Genomic DNA, 20,704 nt, shown 5'->3' with positions numbered 1-20,704 from the left:
CCAGTCTACATGCACTTTCCAAAGGCTTCTGACAACCCAGTTCTCACACTGTAGTAGTAGTAGGTGACAGGGAACTATTCTAAGCATGCTTTTCATGCTTCCCTGGTTTGTCCATCTCTTCTTCCAACTTCTACATCCAGCCCTGCACTCCCATCCTTCCACCCCAGTTCGCCTCCCCAGATCTCACCCACAGGACTCCTATATCCTGGGCTCTCCACCTTGTGTCCTCCCCTTGAAAGCTCTTCCCTACTCCCTACTTTTGTTCCTTACAGAGAATAAAAGCAAAAATTTGGAGCTGCCACCTCCAACAGTCCCAATTACTGACCAGCTGCCCCTCAGCAACTGCCCGAGAGCAGACCCCAGCTCAGAGCACAGGCCACCCTGGCAGCTCTCCTTGCCCCGAAGAAGGGGCTCCAGAACCCCAAAGCGCGGCAGACACCCCACCGAGTGCTCCCCACCCAGCAGCTCCCCACGGCAAACGGTGGCTCAGCTGCTGCCGGGGCTGCTGCTGGGGCCTGCCCGGAGGGGCTAACTGGGATGCAGGGTCTTTACTGGCTGTGAACAGGCCCGGGCCAAGAGGGATGGCCTGGTATGGGCTACACCCCCCTTAACGCCCCGACCCCGGCAGGCGAGGGCGGCCCCGAAGAGCGCAGCCATGCAGAAACCCCGGGGTCAAAACCAGGCCCTCCCGAAGGCGCCTTCCCTCCTCCCCCTGTAAGATGACCCACCCAGGCGCAGCAGTGGGACGAGAGATGATGCTGGAAACCAGCCTGGTATATGACTCAGATAACCATCTTTTATTTGTTTTTTCGTTGCTGTTTTTGTTTTTGTTTTGTTTTGTTTTCTTTAAAAGTGGTATGTTAACATCAGGTCTTTTTCTACATTTTCAGAGCTCTGTACAGGTCTTAAAAGGAAATAAGCAATGCTTAATGTACAAAGTAAAAACAGAAAACTAGAAAAATCTGAATAAAATGGAGCAAGTTGCTGTCAGGGATACAGTACAAATTAGTAATTAGACGTCATCTGAAGTGCAATACCACTGCAGTAAGGATGAGTTAAGGAATGAAATAAAAATACTCTATTTTAAACAAACAGTATATATATATATTTTTATATGTATATATTTTACAGATAGTAGACCCAGTGATATCTGTAGAATTGTAAAAACATATTTACAAATAACTTTTTTTTTTTAACATTACATATACATCAGCACCATAGTAAGAAAGAAAAAAAAAAAAACCAACCCCAAATCTAGTAAAATCTACCTCTCTAGTACTTGGTCCCAGTACGGAGTATTTGGAGGAAGCTTTACAACAACAACAGAGACTCAGTCCTCATCACCATTTATTCCCCAAAGCCTGGATCTCCCTGATGCACATGGATTTGCATTTGGCCGCCGCGTGGCGGTTGGGTGTTTCTAACCTCCCATTCCCCAGCTCGGCACTGGCCCTACCACCCGAGAAAGGGGTGCAGTGTTGTCCCCAGCGCCGTGGGCTCGCTGTCCCCTCGTGCAGGCGAGCCTCCATCACCCAGGTGCCACAGCAGCTCACCGCTCCCGCAGCCGCATGCTCACCCCGATGCGCACACGCGGCGCCCTCCTCCCTGCCGGGTGCCGTTTCTCTGGCTGTCTGCCTGTCCCTTCTGCCCCGGCTAGCCCAGCCAAGAGCCACTGACCTGCTCAGCCGCCTGCAAATGGCGGCTGGTGCTCTCTTTCATGGAGTTAGGGCCCAACCCAGCTCCTGCTGGAGCAGTGGACAGGCAAAGCCCTATTGTCTTCATCAGGAGCTGGAATAAGCCCTTGCACTGTGTTTTAAAAAGGAGTTAGCTGAAAGAGATGGAGCTAAAGTGTTTTTTAAAAACTTAGCGGTCAGGGCACGCTGGACTGATGGCTCACCCTGACCACCTAGTCCATGTTAAAAATGCCACTTGTCCTGCCTACACTACAGCGTTTAAAACAGCTACTTCCCCTTGCCTAGCTAAGCCCTGCACGGGGTAACCGCACCAAAGGGAATCGTAACGGGCTGCTGAGATGGTTCCAGGCCAGTCCAGCTCCCGCCCCTTACTGTGACACATATCTGTGCTCCATGGGGAAAGGTAGGGCTGGAGAAGGGAGGTGCCAAAAGCCCCCCAGCTCCCGCAGATGCCAGCGGCTGAGCCCCTCGCACCGCCAGGCGTGAGGAGAGCGGCGCACAAGGAGGCAATGGCACAGCTGGTACAGGTGCTTGTAATGCCAGAGACGCTTTTGCCGTGGAGCACTTTTTCTGGCTCACAGAGGCCTGCATTAGGCAGAAGTTCCTAAAGGTACTGGCCTGTGGATCATGTTAACATTTTTTATGCACTGCTATATAACCTGACAAGCAGCTGTCATCTGAAAACACCAGAAAGGGGACAGGTTTCGGAGGACAGCTCACCATGGCCTCAGGCTGCAGCTTCGGAAGAGCTGCTTAGACATTCAGAACAGCTGGCGCCTTGGTATTGTGCAGGACATACCCCGGTTTCATCACAGTGCTGCTCAGCACTGGTCCACACAGTGGAGAGAGCAATATGCCATTGTTACCTAAAAGATTATTTGGGCAGACCCCACCTTTCTAGCAATTACAGCCATTATTCTGTCCATTCATGAAGGATCTTTATGGTAGTCCTTTGCTGATTCCTGCTCTTCAGATACTGTGGTGAATATTATTCCAGCAGACCAGAGAGATTAGACCAAATGGTTCTTTAAAACTGAAGATGAGGTTGCATGTGACATCACATCAAGAACCGCAACACCTCAGGGTAACACTACTTGCCAAACTCGCACTTTTTGAGAGAGGAGAAACTCATCTTGTGTGCCAAACCCTCTCCGTACACTTCCTCGTGGCTGTTCTCTTCTCTCCTGCCTTGCCCCTTTGCGGTGGTTGTTGCTCACCTGACAAAAAGTGCAGCCAGCCCACCCTGCTTGACACTGGTGGATGGGAGGGGAAGGACGTGAAGGGAAAAAATCCTGCGGAGGAAGGAGGGAGAGGGACCCACTGAGGACCTAGGCCAATGTCTCCGGGTACCCCTTAGCCCTTCACCACCATTCCCAGCCGCTGTTCTGCACCCCTGGACAGCCCATCCACACCCAAGAGCTCTGACAGGGCAGTGCTTCTGCAAGTCCCAAGGGGGCTGAACAGCTCCTGGAGTTAACCCGCCCTCCCAGGACAGCTCCGGCTGCAGGCCTGTCATCAGACCATCCTCACTGCCCCGCCAAATTTATGTTCTCCTACACTTTTATTGGATTTTTATCGCTCCGCAGTGAAAACACTCCTGACCTCCCCGGGACTGTTTAGGTTTGTCTCATGTGTGCTGCACGTTCCCTCGTGACAGCCCAGAGCCAGCCCAGCAGGCCTGGCCGTGGCTCACTGAGACCCACTCAGCCCCGGGGTTAAGCCCCTGTCCGAGCGGGGCCGGTGCGACGGCCCGTGGATGCCTTTAGGCTTTGCTCCCAGCCGTTTCTATCTGCTCCCCTGGAAGTCGAGGTGTTTACAGTTACGTGAGGTGGGAGATACCGGGCCTGCCCATACCACTGCGCAACGAAGCCTCGTTTCAGTGGGGAAAGAACACATTTCCCCAACCAGAGGCATCCGCTGGCTTTTCCAGTTTCCCGCCCTGCCCGCTCTGCCTGCAGCGGGTGCTGCCACGCGACGGAGGTGGCTCAGTGGAAGTCTTGGGATGCCAATGCTTTCATCGTCCCCTGAATCTTCCACAGTTGGCTACAGATCAGCTCAGTTTGCACGATTAAAAACAAAAGGAAACAAAATAACCCCAAACCAAACCAATTCGAACAAAAAACCTCAATCCAAGGATGGGGAGAACATCCAGCTTTCTCATTTCTTTTTTCAAACGTAACAACCAGACTATACAAGCCCATTCACTGGGGGTTTCCAAACAACTCATCAAGTTCTTGTATCCACTCATCCCCTGGTCCGCTCTTAATGATGGAGTCCACAAGGTCTGTGCCCTCTGCTAAACTGGGGAAAGACCCTCCCGCTCCTTCACTGCTGTAGTTGTAAGATATGTCCTGAGTGGGATTCCTCTCATAGGCCTGGCCTTGGTTGCTCTGAGCAAAGCCACCGCCTGGCATTTGCTGCGTTGGGGGCTGACTGAAGCCAGGTATCGTGGGCACCCCTTGGCTTATTGTAGGCATCACCATCGGCCTGGCCTGGCTGGCTCCTTGTTGCCCAGGCAGTGGTTGCAGCAACTGTCTTCCCATTGCTGGGTTCAGGGCTCTTACTGTTCCACTCGTGTCCACAACTGTCTGATTAAGCCCCTGCGGGAAATGTTGCTTGGACAGCCGCGGCTGCCCAGACTGCAGTGGGTACGTTGTGCCGTTGTTGAAGGGCCCCATTTCACTGCTAGTCCTTCCAGGTATGGCTTGCAAGCCTCGCTGCTGCCAGTTCTGTGTTCCTTGGGGGACAGTCCCCATCAGGTTTTGAAGTCGTGGGGCTTGTGGCCGGGGTAAGACCTGGCCCACAGGTCCTTTCATCTGCTGCTGATGCTGGGGAAGAGCAGAGTTTACCAGCATGCTCTGACCAAAACCGCCGACCATTCCCACCGCTTGTCCTGCGGCAGGCTGCTGCCTCGTTCCCTGGCCCGCGTTGTGTGCCATGTTTATGCCGCTTTGGTTTGGGTGCTGCAACATTTGGCTCATCCCTGTGCTCATGCTGTACATTCCCGGCTGGCTGGCGGAGGCGTTGCTGTAGGGAGCCATGCCCATGTCTGACTGGCCCGCGGTTGTGGGCAGTGTGCTGGGGCTCTGGGACGGCCCCAGTGCCATCATGCTGGCGTTCTGGGCCATCATTCGGGATGTCCGCATGCTCTGGAGCGCCGCTTGGTTTCTCGCAGCTGCCATATCCTGGGGAGAACCTACACCAAAAGGGGAAGACGGTAAGAAAACAACCCACAACCCTGTAAATGGCAATTAACATGTCTTTGCATAAGAGAGAATCTGCAGGAGCCTTCTGTGTCACTGTAGGATTTCAGGTTGCTCCGCATTCTGAGTGGATAGATCCCTGTTTCACGTGCAGGCTTGCAGAGAGCTAGAAGGTTACCCATCCCTGGGAGACGGGCCTGCTGCCCAGTGTCAGTGGCACTGCAGAGATTATGTGCTCCCCAGCTCTCTCTGGCTGCAGCCTCTATTCCGACCTGCCAAGTCCCCTCTCCTTGAAGGTGAGAGTCAACACAGCTCAAGTGCCACCCTAAAGAGGGATCACTGGTCGTGTTACGCAGTCAATTGTGAAGCGGGACGCTGTTTAGCAGAGAATACCATCGATGCAGACGAGCAGCCTAATTTCCCTTAAGGCCTGAAATGAGGCTGGCAAGGTTAAAAGGCCAACGATTTACTCGCTAAGTAATTCTCAATTATGGCAATTTTGGGATGTGTACCCAAAGGGATTCATGGCTTCAGGTTCTTGAGAAATCGAGGCAATGTGATTGCATGCATGATGCATGATTACAGCCACAGTTGCCGCCCTGATAATAATCCACTCAGGTACCTAAGCTAGAGCCAGAGGAGCTGCAGGGCTAAAATAGTCCCACCTTTCTCCTACTCCACTAGGATCAGGGATCAAATTTTTAAGCAGTGACCTGGGAGTCAAAGTTCCCTTTCAAAAGTAAATGTGAGTCTTTCTTTTTGCACATTTTTTTTTTGCCCCAGGACCAGTGACAACGTTCACCCTCCTCCATGTAAAAAAAAAGTCCCTAAGACTTCAAAGCTGCATGTGCCGTGACTGAGTAGCACTCTTCTTCAGATAAGCCTCGTTCAGCTTCTAGCAAACAAATGAGGAAGCTTCCACTGGCCTTCTTCAATGGCAGCAAGGCAGCTGAACTGCAGTTTGCCATTTGAAGCTCTCTTTTAAATATCTCCATTGTCTTTCAAAAGTAAGCCTTGAAAATGGAAATGTCAGGCTCAGAAGGCCAATCAATTTTTTAATAGCTCAGGAGGCATAAATGAATGGATTTTCTATATCATTGTTACTGATTAAGTCTATGGAAAGAAGAAAAATTGTTTTTTGTGGACGTTTAAAGCAGGGAGAGTGTATTAGTGAATCAATATTATAAGCACATTTTACTCCACCTTAGGCCAGTGATGGGAAACCAGAAAATCCTAACCTTGTTAAATTCCACACCGCGGCAGATAACTGAACCATGCCTGCGTCTTTCTTTCAGGGCTGGGGGGAGCTATCGATTTCTGGGAAGCCAATATGCTTCTGTATTTACTATCTTTATTTAAAAACAATTACCGGAGCTCTGATTATGCCACGGGTTCATTGCGGTTTCGAGTCGCTACCATAGCCAACTAAATACAATACTCCACAGGTGAAGCTCTGAGAGTATGAGGCACACAATTACTCCTGGTTCAAACATTATTAAATGCAAGATGTGACTCTAAAATGGTTGCTTGAAGTGTCATGAATTGCACAACAAAATCTGAATGTTCTTAAGTCAGCCCCTATCTGTTGTCCCTCGGTGGCAGACAATGGACCTGAAAATCAGTGGAGAACAGAGACTAGCGGGCCCTGTTGCTTGGGCAGGCCGGGCTTCCCTGAGGAATGCATGTGAACAAAGGAAGTGTCATTTCTTAGTGCTGCACGTCATGCAGAGGATGGCTGCATCCCCTTTCTCCTGCAGTGGGATAAGCTTCTGGAGGATGCTTTTAGCTCTAACATATAGATACATGAAACATTTTGTAGCATGAAGAGAGACCATCTGGATCTCACATGAACAGGGCAAATGGTCACTTTTACTTTATCCATGCTATCAAACCATTTTCTTAACAATTAGCACTGGGGTCCCCTTGATTTTTCTTTATTTAGGCCACCTCCTCCTTCCATGATGAGAAGCTGTCTCTTTTTACAATGTCTCCAGCACTGTAAGTGCTTAAGATACAGATAATGTTTAAAACGTTCTTAATGCATCTTTAGCTATTTTTTAATTAAAAATGGCAGTTGAAAACCTCCAAAGGAGTCACTACCAGCAAGTGGTTCACACGCTACTTTTGTTAACTACTGTGCTTGGCATAAGAGACAGGAGGTCAGACAAAGAGTAGTTAAAAGAGAGATGCAACAGATTTTAAGGTTTTGGGCCACCTTCTGGTCTCATTTACACATAACCTACTGCACTGAACTACATTCTTCTGACTAAATAGGAAAAATGGTAAAATATTTATATTTAAATTAGCTCATTTATGAAAATTAATTCCTTGCTCTGTCAGATTAGCCTAAACTCTCTTCTCCATTTCTTGTAAATAATACATATGAAGGCAAGGTTTCAAAGAAGTATTAATGCAGAAAGATTTTACATGTGCATCTCAATGTATGGCAGTGCACATACACACATTTTGATTTTGCAAATGATATGTTGGGGGAAAAAAATAATTTCATACACAATTCATGCTGCCAAAGCGAAAAATGAGAAGGTGATTAGAAGGAGCCACCCTGCTATATACCTGGAGAAGATCTGGCTGCCTCTTTGCTTCCCGGGTACGAGGACTGCAATATGCCTGCCTCCCTCACTTTCTGTTGCAGTTACATGACACTGTCATGAATATACAGTGCAAGTGTACATTTGTTTCATGTCAATTTAGAATCCAGGCTTAGTGAAGCCATTCAGCTGATGCTTTGCACCTAAAAAGCTCAGAATGAACTTATTTTCCTACAGCAAAATGATTGTGCTTACATTCTTCAGTTATCTGCGAGTACCTCGAGATACTACTTGCTTTTCTTGAGATCATTAAAAAAATCTCCATTTACACCTCAGATATTTCACTGTGTTTCCCCCACCTGACATTTATCAGTCACCTCTCCAGATAAGGATGACCTCTCTGAAATTCTCTGCTCATCAAATTAGATAAAGTGGGGAACGAAGAGTGGTAAAACCAAGACACAGCGAGAGATGCTAGATGGTAAAAAAAAAAGCATAATGAGAGTGGAGACAAACAAGATAAATCCAGAGAATCCAGATGTCAAAGAGGCAAAACGAATGTCAAATAAAAAATGCAGCTTTTGCTGAGGGGAGCAGAAAGGAAATTAGAAACTTAACTAAATACACAAACCTGGGCATTTCCCTTTGGTAAAATATGCAGTATGGGCAAGTGTGCAACAGCCTGTCTTTCTCTTCTGGCACACTGCTTAAATCCTGGTCTTCACAGAACACATGAACTTTCACATGCCCGTTACAAAGGCACACATTGACTACAATGCAGGAAAAATAATTTGACTTTTACCTTGGAACTGATTGACCTGTTGCACCGGATACGGGCTCCGTTGTTGCTGCAGATGCTGCCGAGGCAAATGTGACTGCTGCTGCAACTGCTGAAAATGAACGAGGGAAAGAAAGCAGAAGAGAAAAAGATGATTAATTAATTAGTGAGCTGAGAAAGGGGCTGGTGGCAAAAGCACTGCAGCAGAATTGCAGCGTTTCTTATCTAGCAAGCTGTTCTGGAGAGACAAGCGAAGTCATTTGAAGAGTCCTCCTGAGAGCACTTGGGCTACTCAGCACACAGCCTCCTTTTGGTTCAAAAAGGAACAAGCACGGAGGCTAACATCATCTCTCCTTACTTACAACTACTTCATCTCGACCTCTAACAGTCTTCAGGCTGAAAGGAGAGGGAGGGTATGAAATAACTTTGCTCACCCAGGTCTAAGGGCAACACATCCTTTCCTTCCTCCAGCACTGCCAAGGTCTAGAAGCCTGTGTTCCTGGGACAAGACCTTCCTCCACCTCTGCACCCAAACCACTCAGCTGCAAGGAGTTCTGCATCCTGACCTGAGCACTGTGGCCTAGGACCGCTCCTGAGTCAAACCAGGAATGGCCACTAAGACACGTTTCCCCTTGCGCTTCAGTGAATGATATCTGGGGAGCAGGTGACTGCAAAATGCCTCCCTCTCTTGATCTAGCCCACACTGCTCCTCCGGGGTTATTTTCTATGAATACTCATGCATCTAAAACAGAATCAAGGGATGATTATACAAACAGAGAGTGTGTTTACCAGAGCTTTCAAAGCCTAGGGTGTACTTGACTATGCACTTACTAAAAGGACATGTCTTGGTGCTTCATCTGCAGCTGTACAAATACTGTGTCCAAAACCAAGGATGTGTAACAAAGAGTACGGCAAAGATGGGAAGGAAACAAGTACTAAGCCCTGTGTTCATAAACACGTGTTACAAACTATCAAAAAGATAAAGTGAACCTTGTTAGGCACAGAACACCCAACAGCTAGGAGCCCGAGGACCGTGACTTTGTCACTTTTCATCTATGCCAGCACACCTGGCAGCCTCAGCCTTGTGGTTTTTCAACACTTTTAGGTCTTGCCTTCAGCAGCCCCATCAGTGACTGGCTCTCGGGTTTATGCACTTGAATTGGACTAATCCATTATGGGGCTACATTACTGCATCCTCTCACTCTTCCACGCTTCTCCACACCTGAACCAATTCAGGCATCTTTACCCTGAATATATCTAGGAGCATCCTTCCTGTTCATTAGGGGTGAATTTTTCTGTTTCTCAGAAGAACCATGAGAAAAGGGGAAGGCTATCAGTGTTTCTGCGGTTGTACAACATGCACAAGTTCTAACACAAATTAATGCAGACCCCAGGTCTTAAACTGTATTTCCCCAGCAAGAGAGGTGAGCCCAGCTTAAAGTAACTACTGACCTATCAGAACACTAGTTAGATAACGTTAGGGGACTGCGAGTTTAAACTTGGGCATAAGCTTATAGGAACTGAACAGTGTGACTTTGCACTGGGTTGCTTTTAAACTACAGCCGAATTAGATGTGCATAAGACATCACCTCTCAGACTGGGTAATTTAACATCCGTATTGCAAAGCCTGAGAGCTCCAGAAGCCGGGTGACAGGCTCCAATGCAGCAGTTTCTCACTGCCACTGCGAGAGGTGGCTTTGCTGTTCTCCCACTTCGGCCCCTGCTTCCCCCCTTGTTGCTGCATCTCCCTTGTGCTATCAGAATTGCTGACACTGGTAGGGGATAAACCAGACTAAGGAATTGATCTGGGTAAATACTAACTCTTTTTCTTTACTAGGTTACTTTTAACCCGTGTGAATACTTTGTTACAGATCGCCGCACGGCTGTTCATAGCTTTTGCCAGTGCAAGGTCACAGTCTGAGGTAGGGGAGAAGACCAGGAACTGTAACTGTACCAGAGTCTGCTTCTGCCAGAGTAAATGCAGCCTGAGACACCAGGTTAAGAGATAAATTTCAGTGTCTAAAATCCCATGTGACTGTCAAGCCCACTTGTAGGAACATGGGTGATATTTGCCAAGCTAATGTTAAAACCGAGGGAAATGCCTTTTTTTTGATAACCATTGCTGAAATATGATAGGAGCTACAGATAGAGAATTACCAGATAAAGGAAGGGTGGGTGTTGCGCTGTCTCCAGCGCCTGTGCTCTCATACCTGCTCTGCCAGGATCTGCTGCTGCTGCTGCTGCTGCTGCCTTTGCTCCCTTAGAAACTGTTGCTTCTGCTGCTCTATCACGTGGAGCTGGGCTCTCTGCTCAATCAGCATCTGCTTCATGATGGCCGCTTGAGGCTGGTTTCCCAGGAAGGGACCCCCAGAGCTCGTCCCTGTGACCACGCTGCTGGAGCCTGGCGGCACAGAGGGCTGCATAGGCCCCGTGGTCCGAGACAATCCCACCTGATGCTGCTCCTGCGCAAAGAGAGACGGAAGGCCTCGTTACTTGGGGTGCTCCCTGGGCAAGGGGAACTACAGCTCATTAGCAAGAAGCGTCGAGCCTGTGGGTGAAGACTGGAGCTTGAAGAAAGTACGAGTCCTTGGAAAGATGCTCCTGGCTTGTGACCAAGCCACGGGCTGTTCCCCACAGGGAGCAGGTTCCTCTCCTGGAGTTCAAAGCCCTCACAGATAAAGCAAAAGTGCTTTACAATTCATTAACAAAGAAGTTGTGTACTTTTTTTTCATTCAGGATATATAACTTCAGAGTAATGTGTTTTTTAAACTTCCTCCGTCATCATGGAGACAAGAAATGTATTTTCTCTCCATTTCCCTTTCTCCATAACGGCAGTTTCAGAGTCGCCTGGATCGAGGAGCTGAGGTTTTAGGTGCACACAACCAACAGCGGAAGCTGGCAGCATTAATTCCCCCTTATATTGCACCAGAATCTCAGGACTAAACCACATAACGCATTTATTTGAGATTTTCATCCCACAGCAATGGAGCAAAAAGCCATTTCTGAAAGTAAGAGGGGCGCCTGACGCCACCAACACCCTCTCCTAACCCCACCCTGCTTTGTGTTTCTAATCCGACTTGCTGCCTTTTAGTGCTGGGAAAACGAAGAAGTGCCAGGAGGCCAGGGGTAAATCTGAAAACCTCTTCTCTGTGCCGGCCCTGCCCTGAGTGCCAGCTGGGGGCTGCGAGGGGCCCGGGGAGCCCCGCGGCCAGCAGCCCCATGCAGCTCTCCTGTGTCGGGTCTGGCTTCCCGGTGCTGCTGCCCTGTCCACCGGTGGGGCCGTGGGGAGGCTGAGGGAGGCTGAGGGAGGCGGGGAGAGGCTGAGGGAAGCTGAGGGAAACTGAGGGAGGTGGAGGCCACTGGCCAGGCCGGGGGGGAGGCTGAGGGAAGGTGAGGGATGCTGAGGGAGGCCGGAGGAGGTTAAGGGAAGCTGTGGGAGGCGGAAGCCACTGGCGGGGCCAGGGATAGGCTGAGGGAGGCTGGAGGACGCTGAGGGAAGGTGAGGGAGGCAGGGGGAGGCAAAGGCTGCCCACGGGGCTGGGGGGAGGCTGAGGGAAGGTGAGGGATGCTGATGGAGGCTGGGGGAAGGTGAGGGATGCTGAGGGAAGGTGAGGGATGCTGAGGGAGGCTGGGGGAAGGTGAGGGATGCTGGGGGAGGCTGAGGAACGGTGAGGGATGCTGAGGGAGGCTGGGGGAAGGTGAGGGATGCTGAGGGAAGGTGAGGGATGCTGAGGGAGGCTGAGGGAAGGTGAGGGATGCTGAGGGAAGGTGAGGGATGCTGAGGGAGGCTGGGGGAAGGTGAGGGATGCTGAGGGATGCTGAGGGAGGCTGAGGGACGGTGAGGGATGCAGAGGGAGGCTGAGGGATGGTGAGGGAGGCGGAGGGAGGTGGAGGCCGCCGGCGCCGCCGCCCGCCGGCAGGTGTCGCTGCCCGCCCGCGGCCTGGCCCGGCCAGTGGCGGGGGGGGCACCAGCCCCCGGAGCGGGACCGACCTCTACCGGGTGCGGGCGAGGGGGCCCGGGGAGCGGCGGGACAACCCCCAACACCACCACCGCCGGCAGCAACAGCGTGGGACGGCGGCGCCCAGAGCTTCGTGCGTGTTAAAATCGGCCCCCTCGGGGCTGCGGCGGAGCGGTGGTTCCTCCGACCGACCCCCCGCGCCCGCGGGGCAGCGCTGTAAGACGAGGCTCTCCCGCTGCCAGGGGAAAACGAAGCTTTCAACAACCCAGTGCCTCCCTTCAGACTACAGGGGCTTTGCTCGAAAACAGATGGCCAGCTAGGGCCGTATTTAAAAAAAAAAAAAAAAAAACCAACAAAAACCAAAAAAACCACACAATTTTGGGGTTTGATTACAAAGCAGCAGGTGTAGCACTGTAGCCCCAACTCCTTATTCCGGGTACTCCCTGGTGTAAAACAGCTTGAGGATTTTCTCTTCCTTCTCTTCCCTCCCCATGCTCAGCCCCGCACGGCACTGCCACGGAGCCCCGCCACCGGCAGCCGGCCCTCGCCGCCTCACCGCGGCCTGGCGAGGTGGGTGGTGCGTAACGCTGCGTTAAGCTCCGGCTGGCCTCTAAGGCCTAAAACCACGCAAGAGTTGCTCCGCGGGGCAGGACGACCTTTTAGCAACTACCAGGAAAGCCACTAGCGTGCACCGGGCTTGGGGTGACAGCAGCACTCTTCACCTCTGCTGGCCTAAGTAAGCCAGGGCAAGCCCTGCCAGGTGTGGGACCGGCCTTAACATCTGCTCATTAAAACCTCTTTAACTGTCTTTTAGCGATGAGTACTCATTCAAAAATACTGACTCGATGGAAAGGACCTATATCACTTTAGGATCCTTCGTGCAAAGCATGCCAGGGTGAGGTTCAAATTAATCTGCTTCATTGATGGTTTGAGTTATGTCAATTACTGTGTGATTGGGAATATATATAAAAATAATCTTACGATACCCACCCCAACCCCGACAACAAAAGGGTTAAAATCAATGCTTGAGTGTAGCTTGGGAAATTAGGATCAGCCTTTCTGCATGAAGGTCAGGTTTTCAAGGACCCTTCTGAGGAAATAACAAGAAAATACAATTTGTCCGCATCTCTACTTTGCACAGATACTCCCTGAAGGGCCCTCTGCTGAAAGGCAGCTCTCCAATATTTAGGTTCTTTCTCTTTTTAACATCTGCCTTGGTTTGAAAGTGCCCTCCCCGCTCCTCTTCCCACTTCTCCCCTGGTCCCTTCTCCTGCTGCGCTCTCCAACCCGTCCCAGCGCGGTCCCTGCAGCACGGCCAGGGCAGGGCGAGGGCTGCGGCAGCTGCTGGGGCTTCCCGCAGCCGGGGTCGGGGACACGCACCCACTAATCATCATCCCTCGGCTGCTCTTGCACCGCATCCACCCCTGCCGCTGAGCTCCCGCTTTCTTTGCTTTGGGGGACACACAGCCATCAGCTGTCTCCAGCAGAGCTGACGGTGAAGGCTTTTTCCTACCACCCCCTGGCCCTCCCCCGACTTCTGATGAAGTCATCAAGCTACAGATTGCATAACTGATGCACAGGACTATCTTGTGTTATACTGGGAGACGGGCCAACTGCTTCCATTTATAGACAAAAGCAATGCCATGCTGCCAAATAATGGAGACTTTGCTGCAGCCACTACAAGAAAAATGAAAAGGAGGGGAAAAACCCGGGAGCCAAAGGGCATGATGTGAAGTGACATCACGCGGAGCTTCCTCCGCCAATCCTCAGCTGCAGCCCAAGTCCTCACCGAATTGCCTTCGAAATAATCTTATTACAGAACTACTTTCTTGGTTCTTACACACACACGGATATGGCTGAGGGACACGTTCACCCCACGGTGATGCTGCAGAAGGCGCTCTGTTCTGCAACGTATGAATTACAGAGTTTAAAAAGGAAGAAGGCTTTGAAAGGAGCCCCACCAGCTGACAGGAGTCCTGTGCACTGTACAGCAGCTGGAGGAAGTACAAAGATTAGCACAAAGGTGTTACTTCTGTTGTGTGTTTAGCCATTCTTAGGTACAAGAGTTTACCTACACGTAGTGAAAACTTCCTGCTTCCACTTTTAATAACATGTTTAAAGCCAGACCTTCTTCATCAAGGCAGAACACCACCCCTCCCGCCTGGAATATATCTCCTCCTTTCCATTTTTTTTGGCAAAAGCTCTTCCCAACCAATGATGAAAGGCCCTGCTGACATCACTGGGAGCAGCCCTGGGTTTTGAGTCCCGAAAACAGGAGCTCAGCCCAGGCAAAAGGTCTCCGCAGGCTGGAAAATGCTCCCTTGTGCCTGGGAGCAGAGCTCTTTACCAAGAGCACTTCTGCAGCCTGGCACTGCTGCTGTTAACCTCCGAGGGGGAGTTGTAAGGCCCTGCCCAGCCTTGGCAGTGGTGAGGGGCCACCTGGGCTTCTGGGAACAAGTGTGCACCCCCACCGTCCTTCCACTGTTCCCTGTTGAGGTCCGGCATGGAGATGAGAGCTGGAAGTGGGCTGGGGGGTACACGCATGTGGCTGGCACTGGTGATGAAAGCAGCCATGCTGGACTCTGCACAGCTGCCTCTTACAAACCATGCGCCAGGCCCAGATGCACTCTCACCACAGGAGCTGAGCACCAAGTCAAGCAACTCGGGCTAAGTGCAGCACTTACACAGTTACAGAGCTTCAAAACCAAACTAATTCAGGCTTCACTGACAATGCTCTTTGCTCTTGTGCTGCCTGCCAGCTTCCTCCTACTGCACCCTAAGACTTCCTGCCCCTAGACCTCCTGTTTCCTCCTCCTCCTCATTCCCTGCTGTCCCTTTCTTCTTCCTTACCCCTTCTGCCCTGCCTCTGCATTTGCCTTTCTCCACCAACCGGCACTGCTGCCTCTTTGCTCTCCAGACACCCTCCCCAGCGCCCCAGCTAATCAGCTCTGACTGCACATCACCCCCGCAGCTGACGGGGCTGGTACCCATCGGCCCATGCCCACAGCCTGACTCACCCTGTGACTCAGGCTGCCACCGCTCCGGAGGGATCCCCCAGGGACCCGCAGCAGCAAGGGGACAACCCAGCTCCTTCGCCCAGGGCTCTGTGCTCGTGTGCATGTGGGCATGTGCATAAGGGGTGCCCCGCAGGGGTGTAGGCATGTTAGTCCTTGAGAAGAGTGACAAGATGTCCTGGGATGGGAAATACGTGCTGTATTCTCAGCCTGCCTCTCATCAGCCTGTTACATCTGGGAAGATGGTACAGTGTGACTTCTGATTCTTCACTCTGGCTATTTTCAACACCACCCAAAGCCACTGTGTGCTACTCTCAGGCTACAAACAGCTCTCTCCTGATAACGGTGGCTCGTGTGGAACTACATGCAGTTCTCCAGTTGGGAACAGCAAAGGTGCAGCTCTGATGTGAGGTCCTCCCGAGGGACAGGTGAAGCCGAGAGGCTGATTACACGAGGGGGGACAGTGCCAAGGCCTCTTCCCCTGACTCAGTCATGCCGCAGAGCGAGTTCAAACACAGGCACTGGCCCTGGCTAAGCCTGCCAGGGACCCTGCCGGGACCCCTCCTGTCTCGACATCCTCAGCATCCTGCTTTTAAAGCAGCCCAAGGACAAGATTCAAGTGCTCAGTCCCTGGGAGAAAAACCAGGCATCGAAAGAGCCAAGCTGCCATTTGCGGAGCCAAAAAAGAGCTGCAGTTTCCAAATGGTCAGGGAACATGTCTGGACAGGTTTGTATAGTTGCAGAGCACCCAGTAAGATGGACTTTTGTCGGGATCTGCCTGTTTAGTTAACGCCTACGTGGGAGTTGCTGCCTGTTGATGATCTTGATCCTTAGTTAAGTGATAGGAGCATAAATCCTGTGTCCTACCAGTGTATTTCCAGGGATCACTGGAGAGAGGGGATCCTCCGCAGGGTGATGTGTATGCACATATACACAGTTATGCACATTAAACATAAATGACTTTAAAAAGAGAACAAAGGGGAGCGGAAAAGGTATCTTCCTCTTTGTCTCAAATCTTATATGCCTCTTCCTTATCATGCAGTGATTTATTCCTTCCTTATGTCATTCAGTCTCCCAACTACGGCTAAAAGCAATCATACAATTTTCTTTCAGAACAAGCAAAATGACCACCAGCTGATGTCCTGAGCGCCGGGCAGCTGGGTGCGGGTAAGCGCCGGAAGGGACCGGCCATGCCTACTCCTTGGCCCTCATGCACAGCCTGATGATCAGAGTCCTCGGACATGGTGAGCCGGCTCTGCTCCTTCTGAAGGCTGGGGCGCAGAGCGGGACCCCCAGGGAAAAGCGGGCTGTGCCTGGCATCTGCTGGCAGAAATCGACAGAGGATGGGTATTCCACATCTGGGGACAAAGCATTTCCCAGAAAGCTGAGGGGAGCTGAGACTTGAAAGGAGGGTCTTAATGTGCAAATGGACAATCAGACACGAGCTCGCTGTGCCGTTCTGTGGTATGGGAACTAATGCAATCCTTGAGTATACAAAGAGCAGAAGAGCAAATAGAAGCCAGGAGGTGGCTTATCCTGCATACTGCATTAGAAGAATGATACTAGAAAAATGTATACAATCAGCTGGCTACATTTTAGAGTCAGAACAGAAAAAGAAGACACAAAAATTATTTCAGGCAGAAAGTATCTGCCAGTGAGTGACTTAAAGAGCTCAATCCATTTCGTTTACCACAAAGAAAACTGAGAGATGCGTTGACCATGGTGTATAAAAATACCTTCACGAGAGAAGAAATCCTTTAAAGAGTTCTTTTATCCAGTGAAGAAGGCAAAACCAGATACAAGGGCTGGAAGCTGAAGACAGATTCATATCAGAAAGAAGAATCAAATTTTTACACTATGATTTCATTACCCATCAGAAATGGCAGATCTCCACATTTTGATGTCTTCAAGGATGACAGCCTTTCTGGATAAACACAACTGAGTGGTGCGATTGAATGGCCTGTGATGTACAAGATAGAACAGCATTGTCTGCCCTTACCTCTGCACAGATCTGAGCTGCTGCTCCCTGGCACCCGGAGGGGCAGCTGGCCCTCCTGCACCATGCTGGTGCTAGGCTGACAGGCACTGCTCCTTTGCCATAGAGCTCTTAGCTACTGCGTGTGAACATGTGTGTCTGTACATATGGATATATATTAAAAAAGAGGGTCTCCAACCTATTACTGGAATCAAAAATATTACTCCATTTCCATATACTATGTCACAGTAAAACATAATCTCTACCCACTGCTTTCAGAGCAGCCTGAAAGCACGTTCCTATATTCCCCCAGAAATATTTCTATTAAATTCCTTGTAATGTTGTTACTTATTGTGTCTGGCAGGGATCTTAATCCTCTCTCTAAATCAGGCTGCCCAGAGCAAAGCCACCTTTCGCAGAATGGTACCATCTGACAGACTAAGGGAATTACAAATCCATTCATTTCAGACTTTTTTTTTTTTTTTTCCTTAAAAGACCCAGCGTACAGGATGAAGGGACAGAATATGCCGGTTTACCACTCCGACTCTGGCAGCAGGCTCTGCAGAGCAGATTGCTTCACCTTTTTCCTCTGTCATCCAGTCTCAGGGAGGGGCTACAAACCTCTCCTCTCTCCCCGGGCCCCCGGTTGCCATGGTCTTTCATATAGTATCTGAGCGAACAAGATCCCTCTGACGTTTGACACCAGACCTCTGCATGCAGCCAATTTGTTTTCCTTTCACCTCCCTTCGCCTGCATCTCTCCTCCCCATGTTTTCGATACAGTTTATTCTTTCCACAGAACAAACAGGATCTGTCAGGCTACTACTTTTGTTTGTTCATCGGAGGGGCTAATTTCTTCATTTCTGGTGACAAAGTCAGTAACAAAGGGTTTTAAAACAAGCAACTGTTTTTCTAATACCATTTAAGTGCTAAAGACTGTCAGAAGTTCATCTCAAAGACTGAAAGGTAGAAGGGCTCATCATTTTACCGGGTGTCGCCAGAAGCCCTGCCTCCCCATGCAGCCACTTCTCCTTCAGCACAGGGGTTTGACTTCACAAATCCTGAGCACCGCTGGTGGGATTCAGAAAGGCAGCGTTTCAACAGAATGCTATTGAACTTCAACCAGTGTAATTAAAACAGGCTCATTTCCTCTTTTACAAATAACAGCGTTTTCTCCCCTCCCCCAAGAAAGAAACCTTTGCAGGAGAAATCACTCCTGCTTTTCAGTTTTGTTTATCCACAGTTTCACCAGCTAGTTCCAAGGTACGAAGCCTAACGATATAATGGTTGGGTTTGTGCGCTGAGGGATAAGTGTTGATTTATCTCAAATAACTAGTTTCCTGGTAATTGCAATTTTTTATTGGTCTTACTATTTTTAGGAGGAAAAAAAAAAAAAGGATCAGCCCGAAGTAAACCCAAAAGAGCCTCTTTACATATATCTCAAATAAAGGGAGAAATAAATATACAAATATAAAAATATATGCAAAGTGTAAAATTGAGACAAGCTCTTCTTATTTGCTTTAATGAGTTACAAGTCCTGGCTCAAGCAGAGCCTCTTGCAAGGCTATGGTCATCACCTAGTACCTGCTCGGTCACCTATGGGACGTGACCCTCACGGTCCTGGGCAAATCTCCACGGATATGCCCCGTACATGCTGTGTATGGCAGGGACTAGTGACTGTGCTACTAGTTAGCCTGGAGGAGCTGGGACCCAAGCAGGCGCAGAACCACTGCGGCTCTGGCAGGTCTGTGAGACAGCCGGGGCAGCTCCTGATGCTCCCACCCAGCCCCTGTCAACGGGAACGAATCCTCCTGCTCTGCAATCTCACCCCCTCTGGAGCCATTTGCACCAGTGTTCATGGCCCAGTGAAATGGTATTTTACATCATTTTCTTGCAGGAGTGAACTAATGGGGTTAATCAAGGCATTAATTTGACCCACAGAGGGAACGGCTGCACAGACAAGTTTCTGTGAGGCAAGACTGGGTGTGGTTTTATGGCGCATCGGTTACTTAGAGGTTACTCCCACGTACAGCTCCCACCCGGCAGGAGTATGGAGCAGCCCGCCTTTCCCCTCCAAAGAGCAGCCACCTGGTGTTAGTGTCTCGGGCGGGAAGAGGTCTGCGGGGGCTGCTGATGTGCCTCAAGGCCTGCCCCTAACTGGCCCCTTGGCACTGTCTCTGCAGCCAAGCTCTCCAACGCCAGCCCACAGCCACAGCACCGCTTTCTGAGCACCGGCCCCTGAGTGAGGCTGGCAGCAGGGAGGGAAGGAGAGCGAGGATTTGAAGAAACGCTGAAGTGCCCAACCTTATATTTTATGCATATTACAAAGGCTGTAATTACTCCCCTCAAAGACTGCTGCGTGAGGCTGTGCCACCATGGCATTTCACAGCGCGCCCTACCACTCTGAAAGCAAGCAGCAGCCTTCCGGGAGCAAAAGGCGGGAGGAGAGGGTTGAAAAGCCAGCCCACACAACAGCTTTTCCACACCCCGTCCCTGCTGCTTTCTACCAACAGGCATGGCTGAGGACTTTCAAAGGTACAAATCAGGCCACTCCAGAGGAGCTGCAACTGCCCTCTCGGTGCCAGCTTGGCCCTGTCTTGTCAAATTTCCTGGGGCTTCGGAAACTGGTCTGGGAGCAAAGCGGAGCGAGAACTGAGCTCATGGAAGCGGCTGGAACCTGAAGCCAGTGCCTGTTAGAAACTCTCCTGCTAAAGGTTTTAGCTTTAATCAATGCCCCATTTGAGTCCATCCTGGAGCAGGAGAGAGGAAAGCTAATGTGAAGCGTAAGGATAATCGCAGCTAGAGAGCCCCCGGGAAGGGGGAGAGAAGAAAAATGGAAGATGAAAGCAGGCAAATGGTTTAAACAAACAGTCACACAGGGCCAATGAAAAGGGGGAACAGAGGGAAAATGACACAATAAAAATAAATGCTATAAGAGAAAGAAAAGCTTCTAGCACACACAGGGAAAAATGTGGGGCCTGGAAAAAGGAAAAGTACCAGGAAAAGATGCTCTAATGGAGCTCTCTAGCAGCAAACACTAACCCATTACCAGGCAGCCCCTTTCCTTCTAATGGCCCAAGCCTGTACCACATTATCACCTTGTACCCCACGGAGTTCGCCGGTTGTTGTTCGCCGGTTGTTGAGGTATTTCACGGAGCCTGGCTCTAGCTCATGCCTGGCAGAAGCTGCCTGAAGTCTCCCGCGGATGATTGCAGGGATTTTTTTTAACTCTAGGTGAAATTTTGTTAAATTTCCCCTTGGTTGTTTTGTTTGAGCATAAACAAAAGGTATTTTTCACACTTAAGGGCGTTTTTCAGATCCTTTTCTCTGTGCTGTGATAAATGAAATCCCTTTCATTTTTAGAAATTCAAACTTGGCACTTGTGCTGCTCCTCAGCAAGCAGCATGTAATTTGCCAAGGCTGAAAGAATCCTGGCTGAGAAATAAACACAGTGGGCCATATGCTCTCCTTCCCATATGCAGAAGGAACCTTACCTCAAAAATTGGGAAGAGGCTGCAATCGCCCCATGTCAT

General features: G+C 50.2%; 1 protein-coding gene across 2 annotated transcripts in view; it reads right to left on the bottom strand.

Annotated features, from left to right (window-relative positions):
• Window positions 1-732: 732 nt before the first annotated feature.
• The window catches only part of MAML3 (mastermind like transcriptional coactivator 3), a 249,588-nt gene continuing 229,616 nt past the window's right edge, over window positions 733-20,704 (bottom strand). The window contains exons 3-5 of one of the 2 annotated variants that reach the window (XM_074905065.1): window positions 10,435-10,686; window positions 8,249-8,336; window positions 733-4,890 (exon numbers count right to left, since the gene is read on the bottom strand). In XM_074905065.1, the coding sequence (XP_074761166.1) occupies window positions 3,896-4,890; window positions 8,249-8,336; window positions 10,435-10,686 (1,335 nt within the window). In that variant the 3' untranslated portion in view covers window positions 733-3,895. The remainder of the gene's footprint in view (window positions 4,891-8,248; window positions 8,337-10,434; window positions 10,687-20,704) is intronic. The other variant, XM_074905066.1, reaches the window with a different exon arrangement.

This window comes from Athene noctua, chromosome 4 (assembly GCF_965140245.1).
Source record: "Athene noctua chromosome 4, bAthNoc1.hap1.1, whole genome shotgun sequence".
Taxonomy (NCBI): Eukaryota; Metazoa; Chordata; class Aves; order Strigiformes; family Strigidae; genus Athene; species Athene noctua.
This window is presented reverse-complemented; position numbering and strand designations above follow the sequence as displayed.